Genomic DNA, 14,877 nt, shown 5'->3' with positions numbered 1-14,877 from the left:
TTGGGGGCTCGTCCGGGATTCCTTCATCAAGGAAATGTGACCTAGACCCTGATGAAGTCCTGTGTGACCCTGAAATGTTCTTTTTGTAACATGATAAAGTGCCATGTGACCCCCGAAACGCTATTTTTGTAACATAGACCCTGATAAAGTCCCATGTGACCCCCAAAATGCTCTTCTTGTAACAAAGACCCTGATAAAGTGCCATGTGACCCCCGAAATGCTCTTCATGTAACATAGACCCTGATAAAGTCCCATGTGACCCCCGAAATGCTCTTCTTGTAACATAGACCCTGATAAAGTCCCATGTGACCCCCAAAATGCTCTTCTTGTAACAAAGACCCTGATAAAGTGCCATGTGACCCCCGAAATGCTCTTCATGTAACATAGACCCTGATAAAGTGCCATGTGACCCCCGAAATGCTCTTCTTGTAACATAGACCCTGATAAAATCCTGTGTGACCCCTGAAATGCTCTCCTTGTACCATAGACCCTAATAAAGTCCCATGTGACCCCCAAAATGTTCTTCTTGTAACAAAGATGCTGATAAAGTCCTGTGTGACCCCCAAACTGTTCTTCTTGTAACTTAATCTGATGTAACAATTTTGTGTTTCTAAATTCCAAGTGTATCTAAAGGCAAAACGTTTATTCAGTCAGGCTGAGAAGGAAAGCTCACAAGTCACAGAAAGTGCAATTGGGGGCTTGTCCGGGATTCCTTCATCAAGGAAATGGGACCTAGACCCTGATGAAGTGTGTTTTCTTGTAACATAGACCCTGATAAAGTGCCATGTGACCCCCAAAACGCTATTTTTGTAACATAGACCCTGATAAAGTGCCATGTGACCCCCGAAATGCTCTTCTTGTAACATAGACCCTGATAAAGTCCCATGTGACCCGCAAAATGCTCTTTATGTAACATAGACCCTGATAAAGTCCCATGTGACCCCCGAAATGCTCTTCTTGTAACATAGACCCTGATAAAGTCCCATGTGACCCCCAAAACGGTCTTCTTGTACCATAGACCCTGATAAAGTCCCATGTGACCCCCCAAAAATGCTCTTCTTGTAACATAGACCCTAATAAAGTCCCATTTGACCCCCAAAATGCTCTTCTTGTATCATAGACCCTGATCAAGTCCTGTGTGACCCCCCAAAATGCTCTTCCTGTAACATAGATCCTAATAAAGTCCCATTTGACCCCCGAAATGCTCTTCTTGTAACATAGACCCTAATAAAGTCCCATGTGACCCCAAAAATGCTATTCCTGTAACAAAGATGCTGATAAAGTCCTGTGTGACCCCCAAACTGTTCTTTTTGTAACTTGCTCTGATGTAACAATTTTGTGTTTCTAAATTCCAAGTGTATCTAAAGGCAAAACTTTGTTGAGTCAGGCTGAGAAGGAAAGCTCACAAGTCACAGAAAGTGCAATTGGGGGCTCGTCTGGGATTCCTTTATCAAGGAAATGTGACCTAGACCTTGATAAAGTCCCGTGTGACCCCCAAAATGCTCTTCTTGTAACATAGACCCTGATAAAGTCCCATGTGACCCCCAAAAAGCTCTTCTTGTAACATAGACCCTAATAAAGTACCATGTGACCCCCGAAATGCTCTTCTTGTAACATAGACCCTAATAAAGTCCCATGTGACCCCCAAAACGCTCTTCTTGTAACATAGACCCTAATAAATTCCCAGTCCTTATCCTGGATTATCCGGGACGCCTGTTTAACTGTTGATTGTTCTTGTCGTTCCACCTGCAGAGTCGGCAGAACCAGCTCATTCTCGGTGTGATGGGCATTGATGTGGCGCTGGAAGACATCCAGAAGCTGATGCCGCGATACAGCGTAAGTTCAGCCAAAGGACGCCGAGTTCTGGGATCTAATGATTGGATTGGGGGGGGGGGGGGGGATTCAGTGCCGGTGAATGACTGGCCATGGTGGGGGAAGGGGGGCGATGTAGCCTGCATACCATTTATATGACATTTTATTTTTTATATATATTTTGTATTTAGTTCTCTCCTGGAACAAACTTTCATGTGTCACATTGTTTCTCTTTCAGTTGGGTGCCAACGGGTACATGTTTGCCATCGATCTGAACGGATACGTTCTGCTCCATCCAAACCTGAAGCCACAAGTAAGTCTCCTCGTCTCTGATTGGCTAGACGTTGGTGAGACATTGTCTGTGAAATGGTCTTTTTTTTTCTTTAAGAGAACCTGTTGTGTAGTTTTCACTTTTTCAGCAATTATTGTAACGAGCCTGGAAGTTATTTCTGAGGGTGGCTTTTGCATCGTCCGTGTTTGCTGTTCCATATTTCCAGTTCATATACATAGCCAGGGCTTTTTTTCTCAGAGAATAGGTGCAGGAACTCCCTACTTTCCGAGTCACCTGTTGTGTCCACCCCCTACCCACCTCCGAGCACCATTCCTTGGTTCCACCCCCTACTCACCTCCGAGCATCATTGCTTGGTTCCACCCCCTACCCACCTCTGAGCACCATTCCTTGGTTCCACCCCTAACCCACCTCTGAGCACCATTCCTTGGTTCCACCCCCTACCCACCTCTGAGCACCATTGCTTGGTTCCACCCCCTACCCAACTCTGAGCACCATTCCTTGGTTCCACCCCCTACCCACCTCTGAGCACCATTCCTTGGTTCCACCCCTCACCCACCTCTGAGCACCATTCCTTGGTTCCACCCCCTACCCACCTCTGAGCACCATTGCTTGGTTCCACCCCCTACCCAACTCTGAGCACCATTCCTTGGTTCCACCCCCTACCCACCTCTGAGCACCATTCCTTGGTTCCACCCCTCACCCACCTCTGAGCACCATTCCTTGGTTCCACCCCCTACCCACCTCTGAGCACCATTGCTTGGTTCCACCCCTTACCCAACTCTAAGCACCATTCCTTGATTCCACCCCCTACCCACCTCTGAGCACCATTCCTTGGTTCCACCCCCTACCCACCTCCGAGCACCATTGCTTGGTTCCACCCCCTACCCACCTCTGAGCACCATTGCTAGGTTCCACCCCCTACCCACATCTGAGCACCATTCCTTGGTTCCACCCCCTACCCACCTCTGAGCACCATTCTTTGGTTCCACTCCCTACCCACCTCCTGTCCTATCTGATCAATGTTTATAAACAACGTCACTTTGTATCTCTTTATCTCCCACCTGATCAATGTTTATAAACAATGTTTCTCTGTATTTCCTGTCTGAACAATGTTTATAAACACTGTTATTTTGCATCTCTCTATCTCCCCTTTAATCAAAGTTTATAAACAATGTTACATTTTATCTCTCTCTTTCCCGTCTGATCAATGTTTATAAACAATGTCACTTTGTATCTCTATCTCCTATCCGAACAATGTTTATAAACAATGTCACTTTGTATCTCTCTATCTCCTATCCGAACAATGTTTATAAACAATGTCACTTTGTATCTCAGTTTTATGCCTGAACTGTGTTGATAAACATTTTTTGGGTATCTGCCGGAGCTGCTGTATATAGATGGCTCCTCCCAGCTCTACTTTCAGAGCTAAAAGTTTCCGGAGATTGGGAGGCGGGGGGGAGGGGCAGAAGGACCGGATGTGCTTCACACGTCCTGTGTACTTTGAGGATGTATTTTTTTGGACATGTGTCGCACATTCAGTGCTCATGTGCAGTAACTCAAATACAGTTGATGCCGTGATATCAGGACATGACCCGGCATGAAGGCAAAGGTGTGGGACTGTCCCGGAAAATCCGGGACGGTTGCCATGTTAGTGGTTGGATGTTTGGAGCGGGAGGGTTTCAGGAAGAGGTCTCCTTCGATTGATCCGCCTTTCGTACACTTTACCGATTTCCTCTGATATTTGCAGGTCATCAACTTCCAGGAGCCGGTGACTCTGGACTTCCTGGACGCGGAGCTGGAGGATGAGAATAAGGAGGAGGTAAGTCCTCGGGGTTGTGGTGATGATTCCGGGTGGACCTTGCAGATTTAACCCTCGCAGTGTCCTTTCTTCATCATCATTGGTTGTTTCCTTTGTGGTGACCATTTTTTATTTTCCTCCATTAGATCAGACGGAGGATGATTGATGGGATGGAGGGACATCAGGTGATCCGGACCCTGGTGAAGTCCCTGGATGAGGTATAGCTGAGTAGTGATAGGTCTGTGGAGCCCACCGTGCCACCTGAGCCCAGTGCTGGGACAAGGCCATCTAGGTTAAAGATGCCACCCCCCCCTCCCCCCAAACCCACCTTACAAAATGTATGAGCGTTATTTGTCAGCAGAAATCCCCTCTCTGCTGTCACTACTCCCGTTCAGCTTATAAGTAGGAACTCTCCAGACAGCACCCCCCACCTCATGTAATACCACTGTGCCCAAGGCAGCCGTCCCTCTTGCCCACCCCTTGTCCCAGCCCCACCTGGGCCCTGGAGGTGGATGGGGCCAAAACCGTGACCCTTGTTCAGCATCACATAGGGGACCGTCAGGACCGTCTTTCATCCTTCCTTTCTTTTTTCTTCTTTATTAATTTCCTTCTCTTCTTTCTTTCTTCCTTCCCTACTTCCTTCGCTCCTTCCTTCCCTACTTCCTTTGCTCCTTCCTTCCTTCCCTACTTCCTTCGCTCCTTCCTTCCTTCCTTCCCTACTTCCTTCGCTCCTTCCTTCCCTACTTCCTTCCTTCCCTACTTCCTTCGCTCCTTCCTTCCTTCCTTCCCTACTTCCTTCGCTCCTTCCTTCCTTCCCTACTTCCTTCGCTCCTTCCTTCCCTACTTCCTTCCTTCCCTACTTCCTTCGCTCCTTCCTTCCCTACTTCCTTCCTTCCCTACTTCCTTCGCTCCTTCCTTCCTTCCCTACTTCCTTCGCTCCTTCCTTCCTTCCCTACTTCCTTCGCTCCTTCCTTCCTTCCTTCCTTCCCTACTTCCTTCGCTCCTTCCTTCCTTCCCTACTTCCTTCGCTCCTTCCTTCCTTCCCTACTTCCTTCGCTCCTTCCTTCCCTACTTCCTTCCTTCCCTACTTCCTTCGCTCCTTCCTTCCTTCCTTCCTTCCCTACTTCCTTCGCTCCTTCCCTACTTCCTTCGCTCCTTCCTTCCCTACTTCCTTCCTTCCCTACTTCCTTCGCTCCTTCCTTCCTTCCTTCCCTACTTCCTTCGCTCCTTCCTTCCTTCCCTACTTCCTTCGCTCCTTCCTTCCCTACTTCCTTCCTTCCCTACTTCCTTCGCTCCTTCCTTCCTTCCTTCCCTACTTCCTTCGCTCCTTCCTTCCTTCCCTACTTCCTTCGCTCCTTCCTTCCCTACTTCCTTCCTTCCCTACTTCCTTCGCTCCTTCCTTCCTTCCCTACTTCCTTCGCTCCTTCCTTCCTTCCCTACTTCCTTCGCTCCTTCCTTCCCTACTTCCTTCCTTCCCTACTTCCTTCGCTCCTTCCTTCCTTCCTTCCTTCCCTACTTCCTTCGCTCCTTCCTTCCTTCCCTACTTCCTTCGCTCCTTCCTTCCTTCCCTACTTCCTTCGCTCCTTCCTTCCCTACTTCCTTCCTTCCCTACTTCCTGCGCTCCTTCCTTCCCTACTTCCTTCCTTCCTTCGCTCCACCACACCACCAGAGTGTGTGCCCGCCACAATGCCCAGAGTAGGTGCCCACCGCAATGCCCAGGGCGGGTGTCTGTGCCACAATGCCCAGAGCGGGTGCCCCACCGCAATGCCCAGGGCGGGTGTCTGTGCCACAATGCCCAGAGCGGGTGCCTGTGCCACAATGCCCAGAGCGGGTGCCTGTGCCACAATGCCCAGAGCGGGTGCCACAATGCCCAGAGCAGGTGCCCGCCACAATGCCCAGAGCCCGGTATGTGTTCTCCGCTGACCAGAAGGCAGTGCTATTTTCACGTATCTTCTTTTTCCAGAGATACATTGACGAAGCTGACCGGACGTACACATACGCGCCAATTCACAGTACAAATTACAGGTAAGAAAGACGCCCGTATCGCCCCTGAAAAGGAATTCACATTTCTGGGGAATGTAGAGAATGACGCTTGGAGGGGGTCAAAGCAATTTGGCGAGGCGCATTGTATGCATGCCAGCCATTCAGCTGCACTCCCAGAATCCTCTGCTGTCTGCCAGCTCTTGTATTTTACTGCCACCTTCTGGAATATCGTGGTAACTGTACCAACACACCCTACGAGTGTGGGCTCCAGTGGTGAACCAGTAAGACCAGCGGTGGTCAGTTTATGAGGAATTAGGGAGCCTCAGCTGTGGCCCCTGACAGCCGCAAAGGGGCCACACACAATTCCGTATGATTTTCAGCACATTGGGAGGCATTGGCATTCGTTTCGATAGGCTGTCTGAAACGCACGCGCGTTAACACAGTGGGCCGGATTCAAAGAGATTTGCGCATTATTTACGGAGGAGCAGGGCAACGTTTTTGCCCTGCGCCCCCGCAAATTTGCTCCGCTGCCCTTGATTCACGGAGCAGAAGCTCCGTAAATTGCGCGGGCGCGCCAGCAAAATGCCCGGCGCAAGAGCACGCAATTTAAATGATCCCGTAGGGGGCGGGAATCATTTAAATTAGGCGTGTTCCCACGCCGATCGTAGATCGCATGCTCCGTCGGGAAACTTTCCGGACGTGCATTGCGGCAAATGACGTCGCAAGGACGTCATTTGCTTCAAAGTGAACGTGAATGGCGTCCAGCGCCATTCACGATTCACTTACGCAAACTACGTAAAATTCAAATTTCGCGACGCGGGAACGACGGGTATACGTAACATGGGCTGCCCCTGCTAATAGCAGGGGCAGCCTTGCGCGAAAACTGCCGTACGCAAACGACGTAAATTGCGTATGCAGGGCTCGCGCAACGTTGTGAATCGGTGTTAGTATGCAATTTGCATACTATACGCTGAGCACAATGGGAGCGCCCCCTAGCGGCCATCGCAAGAATGCAGCCTAAGATATGCGGGCATAAGAGCCTTATGCCGCGCAGATCTTAGGCTGCAGTCGGCGTAACGAGGTTCCTGAATCAGGAGCATTCGTTACGCCGGGGCAAGTAAGCAATTGCGCTGTGTAACCTATGGTTACACAGGCGCAATTGCTTCTTGAATCCGGCCCATTGTAACAAAGTAAATGGGCCCCTTAAAGGGATCGAAAGTGACTTTTTACGTTTAATGAACTCGTTAAAGCTCATAGGAGATTTCATTAATTGGGTTTTACGTCTACTTTACTTTAAGCTGAATACATAAAAAAATCACCCAAGTAGCCAAAAAACGCAAATTACGGGTGTATTTTAGCACCCATAAGACACAGCGACTGCCTCCAGCCAATCATATTAATGAACGGCTCTGTGGCTGCTTTACACGCTGATTGTGTAAACCTGCGCATTCATGGGGTGCAAAACAGACAAGTCTGTGCCCGTGAGCGTATGGGCGAGATCAGTCGCTTCGCCCTACGACTGCTGACCTCTTGTGTACCGTTCATGTGACACACACAGGGGATCTATAAATAAAACACTCGTTGGACGAACATCAAACGCACTCTGAACGAATGTTCCCCATGTTTTCTGTAATAGATGAATTCCTATAATCGTCGGCTCCATCTAGTGGCCAAAATGCGGTATTTTTTATTATTTTTACATTGAGGTATTACAGACAAATATACCACATTTTGGTCAATAGACTGGGCTGACGACATGCTCCGCCGCAGACCTTTTATTAGGGGGGGGGGGGCATCATTTTATGGTCACCCATGCTCCGCCCCCTTTCGAACAATGTCACAAAGGGGCTTAGCCGCGGCTCACAAGTATTTATTTTTAAAGGGGAAACGGCAGACTTTATTTTAGGTGTGTGCTATGTACAGGGTGCAGATTCCAGGCATGTGCTATGTACAGGGTACAGATTCCAGGCGTGTGCTCTGTACAGGGTGCAGATTCCAGGCGTGTGCTATGTACAGGGTGCAGATTCCATGCATGTGCTATGTACAGGGTGCAGATTCCATGCATGTGCTATGTACAGGGTGCAGATTCCAGGCGTGTGCTATGTACAGGGTGCAGATTCCAGGCGTGTGCTATGTACAGGGTGCAGATTCCAGGCGTGTGCTCTGTACAGGGTGCAGATTCCAGGCGTGTGCTATGTACAGGGTGCAGATTCCAGGCGTGTGCTATGTACAGGGTGCAGATTCCAGGCGTGTGCTATGTACAGGGTGCAGATTCCAGGTGTGTGCTATGTACAGGGTGCAGATTCCAGGTGTGTGCTATGCCAGTGTGCAGATTCCAGGCGTGTGCTATGTACAGGGTGCAGATTCTAGGCGTGTGCTATGTACAGGGTGCAGATTCTAGGCGTGTGCTATGTACAGGGCGCAGATTCCAGGCGTGTGCTATGTACAGGGTGCAGATTCTAGGCGTGTACAACCCATGTGCATGCCTATGGCGGAAACCTTGCTGATCCCTGATTTCAGGGGGGGGGCGCTTGCCCCCCCTGGCCCCCACCTGCAGACGCCCATTGCTGACGATCATGGAAATGTATTTGTTGGAGAATCTTTTGAGGGAAAAAATCATTCGTCCTTCAACTGTTTGTTCGCCCAACGAATGTTTTATGATTAGACCCCAAAAAGATCGAGTGATGGAAGATTTTAATTGTGTCACCGAGCAGCTGGAAATCTTGCGCGTTTCGCCATCATTACCTTCTATCTTTGTTTAATTGTGATTAATAATAATATTTACCTGTGACCATTGTACACCTGTCCCCTCCCCCCCCAACGCTTTAAAGGGACCCTGTCATTTCCTTCTAAATCCTGTCAGTGTTGTAGATCGAAACTCAATACCGCGGCAGAAATCGTTTTATATGTTTTAGATTCTCGCGGCATTTTCCAGGTAAGCGGCGGCGGCCATTTCTGCCTTTTTTTTAAACTCAATCTGCTGAGTCCAGATCAATAAAAGGGAGAAAATTACAATTGGAGATTTAATGATGATAAATGAAAATAAAAAACAGAAGATAATTATGAAGTGTGATCCTGACAGTGTCCCTTTAAAGATGTGTGGGGGAGGGGCGGTGTGAGTTGTGTCTGTGCGTGTGTACACTGATTGGCTGCTAAGCTGTGATCTGATAGTAATGGAATTCTCCCTTCTCCTCTTATCCTCTCTTTACATCCCGGAACTTCCCCCACCCTTCCCCCGCATCCCCATCACCACTCTTCTGTCTTCCTCATCCCTACTCTTCCACCTAAACTTCCCCGTCCTTCCTTTCTTCTTTCCTTCCTTACTTCCTTCCTTCACCGCTCACCTCTCACCTTCCTTCCTTCCTTCCCCTCTCACCTTCATTCCTTCCCTCACCTTCCTTCCTTCCTTCCTTCCCCACTCACCTTCCTTTCTTCACCTCTCACCTTCCTTCCTTTCTTCCTTCCTTCACCTCTCACCTTCCTTCCTTTCTTCCTTCCTTCACCTCTCACCTTCCTTCCTTCCTTCCTTCCTTCACCTCTCACCTTCCTTCCTTCCTTCACCTCTCACCTTCCTTCCTTCCTTCACCTCTCACCTTCCTTCCTTCCTTCACCTCTCACCTTCCTTCCTTCCTTCACCTCTCACCTTCCTTCCTTCCTTCCTTCACCTCTCACCTTCCTTCCTTCCTTCCTTCCTTCACCTCTCACCTTCCTTCACCTCTCACCTTCCTTCCTTCCTTCCTTCACCTCTCACCTTCCTTCCTTCCTTCCTTCACCTCTCACCTTCCTTCCTTCACCTCTCACCTTCCTTCCTTCCTTCACCTCTCACCTTCCTTCCTTCACCTCTCACCTTCCTTCCTTCCTTCCTTCCTTCCTTCCCCTCTCACCTTCCTTCCTTCCTTCACCTCTCACCTTCCTTCCTTCCTTCCTTCACCTCTCACCTTCCTTCCTTCCTTCCTTCCTTCACCTCTCACCTTCCTTCCTTCACCTCTCACCTTCCTTCCTTCCTTCCTTCCTTCACCTCTCACCTTCCTTCCTTCACCTCTCACCTTCCTTCCTTCCTTCCTTCCTTCCTTCACCTCTCACCTTCCTTCCTTTCTTCCTTCCTTCCTTCACCGCTCACCTTCCTTCCTTCCTTCACCTCTCACCTTCCTTCCTTCCTTTCTTCCTTCCTTCTTCCTTCCTTCCTTCCTTCACCTCTCACCTTCCTTCCTTCCTTCCTTCCTTCACCTCTCACCTTCCTTCACCTCTCACCTTCCTTCCTTCACCTCTCACCTGCCTTCCTTCACCTCTCTATCCTTCCTTCCTTCCTTCCTTCCTTCACCTCTCACCTTCCTTCCTTTCTTCCTTCCTTCACCTCTCACCTTCCTTCCTTCCTTCACCTCTAACCTTCCTTCCTTCCTTTCTTCACCTCTCTCCTTCCTTCATTCCTTCCTTCCTTTCTTCCTTCCTTCCTTCACCTCTCACCTGCCTTTCTTCCTTCCTTCACCTTTCCTTCCTTCCTTCCTTCCTTCACCTCTCACCTTCCTTCCTTCCTTCACCTCTCACCTTCCTTCCTTCCTTTCTTCCTTCATTCCTTCACCTCTCACCTTCCTTCCTTCACTGCTCACCTTCCTTCCTTCCCCTCTCACCTTCCTTCCTTCCTTCCTTCCTTCCTTCCTTCACCTCTCACCTTCTTTCCTTCCTTCACCTCTCACCTTCCTTCCTTCTTTCCTTCCTTCCTTCCTTCACCTCTACCTTTCTTCCTTCACCTCTCACCTTTCTTCCTTCCTTCCTTGACCTCTTACCTTCCTTCCTTCACCTCTCACCTTTCTTCCTTCCTTCCTTCCTTCCTTGACCTCTTACCTTCCTTCCTTCCTTCCTTCCTTCCTTCCTTCCTTCCTTCACCTCTCACCTTCCTTCCTTCACCTCTCACCTTCCTTCCTTCACCTCTCACCTTCCTTTCTTCCTTCCTTCACCTCTCACCTTCCTTCCTTCCTTCCTTCCTTCACCTCTCACCTTCTTTCCTTCCTTCACCTCTCACCTTCCTTCCTTCTTTCCTTCCTTCCTTCCTTCCTTCACCTCTACCTTTCTTCCTTCACCTCTCACCTTTCTTCCTTCCTTCCTTGACCTCTTACCTTCCTTCCTTCACCTCTCACCTTTCTTCCTTCCTTCCTTCCTTCCTTCACCTCTCACCTTCCTTCCTTCACCTCTCACCTTCCTTCCTTCACCTCTCACCTTCCTTCCTTCCTTCCTTCCTTTACCTCTCACCTTCCTTCCTGCCTCCTCACCACCTTCTCTCCTTCTTCCTTAATTCCCTTATTTTTACTTCTTGTTTCCTTCCTTCCTCTCTTCCTGCGACATCTTTCTTCCTTCCTTTGTTTTTTCTTCTTTATTCCCTTTATTCTTCCTTCCTTGGCTCCGCCTTTTCACTATTTATTTTCTTTTCTTTTTCTTTCCTTTCAATATTCTCACCACTTTTCTCTTTCCTTCCTCTTGCTTCCTTCTTTTATTTTTTCTTCTTTATTCTTTTCCTTCCTTCCTTCACTTTTTGCCTTTCCTTTCCTCCTTCCTTCCTTCTTTTTTGTTCCCTTTTGCCTTTCTTTCCTTCTTCTTTTTTTCCCCTTCTTTTTTTTTTCTTTCCTTTATTTTCCTTTCCGTCTTTTTTCTTTTTTGTTCCCTTCTGCCCTTTTTTTCTTTTCCTTTCTTTCATTTCCTTTTTCTTTCCTTCTTTTCTTTTTTTATTCCCTTTTTACTTTCCTTTTCTTTTATCTTTTCTCCTTTATTACTCTTCCACCCAACCCTCCCTGTCTTTTCCTTCGTTCACTTCCCCTCCCCCTTTCCTTCCTTCCTTTCTCCCCTTACCCCCCGCCCGGTCTCCCCCTTTCTCTCCTGCGCTCTCTTCTGGCTCTCTCTGGTGTGTTCCTGGCAGCCTGGGTCTGGTGTTACCTCTGTACAGCTCCTATTACCTGCGTGCTAATCTCAGTGATCAGATCCTCCAGGTGCAGTGTAAGTTCCCTTTTGCTTGTGTGTCCCCTGAAAAGCTTCCTTTTTCCTGTCCCCCTGGCTCATGCCTGCCCCCTGCCATCCCCCAGGTTTGTCATTGTTTAGTGGGGAGGGATATGTCTGGGGTGAGGGCAGAAGTTGGCGCAGCATGCAGAGCCTGGCAGACATTCGCTGCCTGGGAGGTGTGCATGAGACTTCTCCTTTCATCGGAATCATGATGAGTGTCTTTCAGTTTGATTCATTCAGATTAATCTCTGGATCAGATGCTGCTCCTGTCTCTTCCTCCCTCTCTCTCTCTCTCTCTCTCTCTCTCTCTCTCTCTCTCTCTCTCTCTCTCTTTCTCTCTCTCTCTCTATCGACTTTGTCTACCTATCTACTCTGCTCTCTTTGCACCTCTTCTCTTTCCCTTTCTCCCCCTCTTTCTGCCTTTTCCCTCCCACTTCCCTTCTCTACTTCCTTCCGGTCTTTTCTCTCGTCCTTTCTCGCCTCTTCCTGCCACTCCTCCTCTTCCTGTCTGGCCTCTTTCCCCCTCCTGCTTCTTGCCTCTCCCTTTCTCTCTCCCCATCCTACTTGTCTATTCTGACAGCCTCTTTCTTCTTCCTGCTTATCCTCCTTCCCCTTTTCTCTTCCTAGTCCTAGCTCCTCCTGACTCTCCATTTCCTTCTTCTGTCCCCTCCCTGACATTTTTTTCTCTTCTTTCCTCTCCACTCTCTCTGCTTCATCTTTCTTTCTGCCTCTTCCCTCGTCCTGCCTCTTCCCTCGTCCTGCCTCTTCCCTCGTCCTGCCTCTTCCCTCGTCCTGCCTCTTCTATCTTCATGTCTCCTCTCACCTCTTCCCTCTTCCTGCCTCTTCCCTCTTCCTGCCTCTTCCCTCTTCCTGCCTCTTCCCTCGTCCTGCCTCTTCCCTCGTCCTGCCTCTTCCCTCGTCCTGCCTCTTCCCTCGTCCTGCCTCTTCCCTCGTCCTGCCTCTTCTATCTTCATGTCTCCTCTCGCCTCTTCCCTCTTCCTGCCTCTTCCCTCTTCCTGCCTCTTCCCTCGTCCTGCCTCTTCCCTCGTCCTGCCTCTTCCCTCATCCTGCCTCTTCCCTCGTCCTACCTCTTCCCTCTTCCTGCCTCTTCCCTCTTCCTGCCTCTTCCCTCGTCCTGCCTCTTCCCTCATCCTGCCTCTTCCCTCGTCCTACCTCTTCCCTCTTCCTGCCTCTTCCCTCGTCCTACCTCTTCCCTCGTCCTACCTCTTCCCTCATCCTGCCTCTTTCCTCGTCCTGCCTCTTCCCTCGTCCTACCTCTTCCCTCGTCCTGCCTCTTCCCTCTTCCCACTTCCTGCCTCTTCTATCTTCCTGCCTCCTCTCACCTCTTCCCGCCTCTTCCCTCATCCTGCCTCTTCTATCTTCCTGCCTCTTCCCTCTTCTCTCTTCCTGCCTCTTCTCTCGCCCTGCCTCTTCCATTTTCTCTTTTCCTGCCTCTTCCATTTTCTCTTTTGCTGCCTCTTCTCTCGTCCTGCCTCCTCCCTCTTCTTGCCTCTTCTCTCGTCCTGCCTCCTCCCTCTTCTTGCCTCTTCCCTCTTCTTCATCCTGCCTCTTTCCTCGTCCTGCCTCTTCCCTCGTCCTGCCTCTTCCCACTTCCTGCCTCTTCTATCTTCCTGCCTCCTCTCACCTCTTCCCGCCTCTTCCCTCATCCTGCCTCTTCTATCATCCTGCCTCTTCCCTCTTCTCTCTTCCTGCCTCTTCTCTCACCCTGCCTCTTCCATTTTCTCTTTTCCTGCCTCTTCCATTTTCTCTTTTCCTGCCTCTTCTCTCGTCCTGCCTCCTCCCTCTTCTTGCCTCTTCCCTCTTCTTGCCTCTTCCCTCTTCTTGCCTCTTCCCTCTTCTTGCCTCTTCCTGCCTCCTCCCTTTCTTGCCTCTTCCCTCTTCCTGCCTCTTCCTGCCTCTTCCCTCTAACTGCCTCTTTCTTCTTCCTGCCTTTTGCCTCTTCTCTCTTCTTGCCTCTTCTCTCTTCCTGCCTCTTCCCTCTTCTCTCTTCCTGCTTCTTTCCTTGTCTCTCTTCCTGCCTCGTCACTCTTCCTGCTTCTTCCGTCTACCCTCTTCTTCTCTCTTCCTGCTTCTTCCCTCTTCTCTCCTCTTGCCCCTTCTCTCTTCCTGCCTCTTGCCTCTTCCCTCTTCTTGCCTCTTCCCTCTTCTTGCCTCTTCCCTCTTCTTGCCTCTTCCCTCTTCTTGCCTCTTCCCTCTTCTTGCCTCTTCCTCCCTCTTCTTGCCTCTTCCTCCCTCTTCTTGCCTCTTCCTGCCTCTTCTTGCCTCTTCCTGCCTCTTCCCTCTTCCTGCCTCTTCCCTCTTTCTGCCTCTTCCCTCTTCCCTCTAACTGCCTCTTTCTTCTTCCTGCCTTTTGCCTCTTCTCTCTTCCTGCCTCTTTCCTTGTCTCTCTTCCTGCCTCCTCACTCTTCCTGCTTCTACCCTCTTCTTCACTCTTCCTGCTTCTTCCCTCTTCTCTCCTCTTGCCCCTTCTCTCTTCCTGCCTCTTTCCTTGTCTCTCTTCCTGCCTCGTCACTCTTCCTGCTTCTTCCGTCTACCCTCTTCTTCTCTCTTCCTGCTTCTTCCCTCTTCTCTCCTCTTGCCCCTTCTCTCTTCCTGCCTCGTCTTTTTTCCTGCCTCTTCCCTCTTTTGGCCTCTATCCTCTTCTCTGTTCCAAACTCTTCCCACTTGTCTTTTCTCTCTTCCCTCTTCCTGCATCCTCCCTCTTCTCTCTTTATGACTCTTTTCTATTCCTGTCTCTTCCCCTTTTCTTCTTCCATTCTCTCTTGCTGTTTCTCCTCTCTTCTTTTTTCCTCTTCTCCCTTTCTACCACTATTCACAGTTTTTCAGTTCTTCTTTTCTATCTCTTCTTCTATTATTCTCTCTCACTATTTCCCCTTCCAGTTCTCTCCTGTTTCTATTTCCTCTTCCTGCTTTCTCCATTTCTCTTTTCTCTGTCAAACATTATTTATTTATTTTTTCTTCTCATCTTTTTCTATTTACTTCT

The 14,877-nt window shown here is 49.4% G+C and overlaps 1 protein-coding gene across 4 annotated transcripts in view; it reads left to right on the top strand.

Moving 5' to 3' along the window:
* The window catches only part of CACNA2D2 (calcium voltage-gated channel auxiliary subunit alpha2delta 2), a 281,800-nt gene that overhangs the window by 235,037 nt on the left and 31,886 nt on the right, over positions 1 to 14,877 (top strand). For all 4 annotated transcript variants that reach the window (XM_040358718.1, XM_040358717.1, XM_040358716.1 and 1 more), the window contains exons 17-22: positions 1,753 to 1,836; positions 2,051 to 2,125; positions 3,852 to 3,923; positions 4,049 to 4,120; positions 5,866 to 5,927; positions 11,794 to 11,870. In XM_040358718.1, the coding sequence (XP_040214652.1) occupies positions 1,753 to 1,836; positions 2,051 to 2,125; positions 3,852 to 3,923; positions 4,049 to 4,120; positions 5,866 to 5,927; positions 11,794 to 11,870 (442 nt within the window). The remainder of the gene's footprint in view (positions 1 to 1,752; positions 1,837 to 2,050; positions 2,126 to 3,851; positions 3,924 to 4,048; positions 4,121 to 5,865; positions 5,928 to 11,793; positions 11,871 to 14,877) is intronic.

This window comes from Rana temporaria, chromosome 7 (assembly GCF_905171775.1).
Source record: "Rana temporaria chromosome 7, aRanTem1.1, whole genome shotgun sequence".
NCBI classification, from domain to species: domain Eukaryota; kingdom Metazoa; phylum Chordata; class Amphibia; order Anura; family Ranidae; genus Rana; species Rana temporaria.
This window is presented reverse-complemented; position numbering and strand designations above follow the sequence as displayed.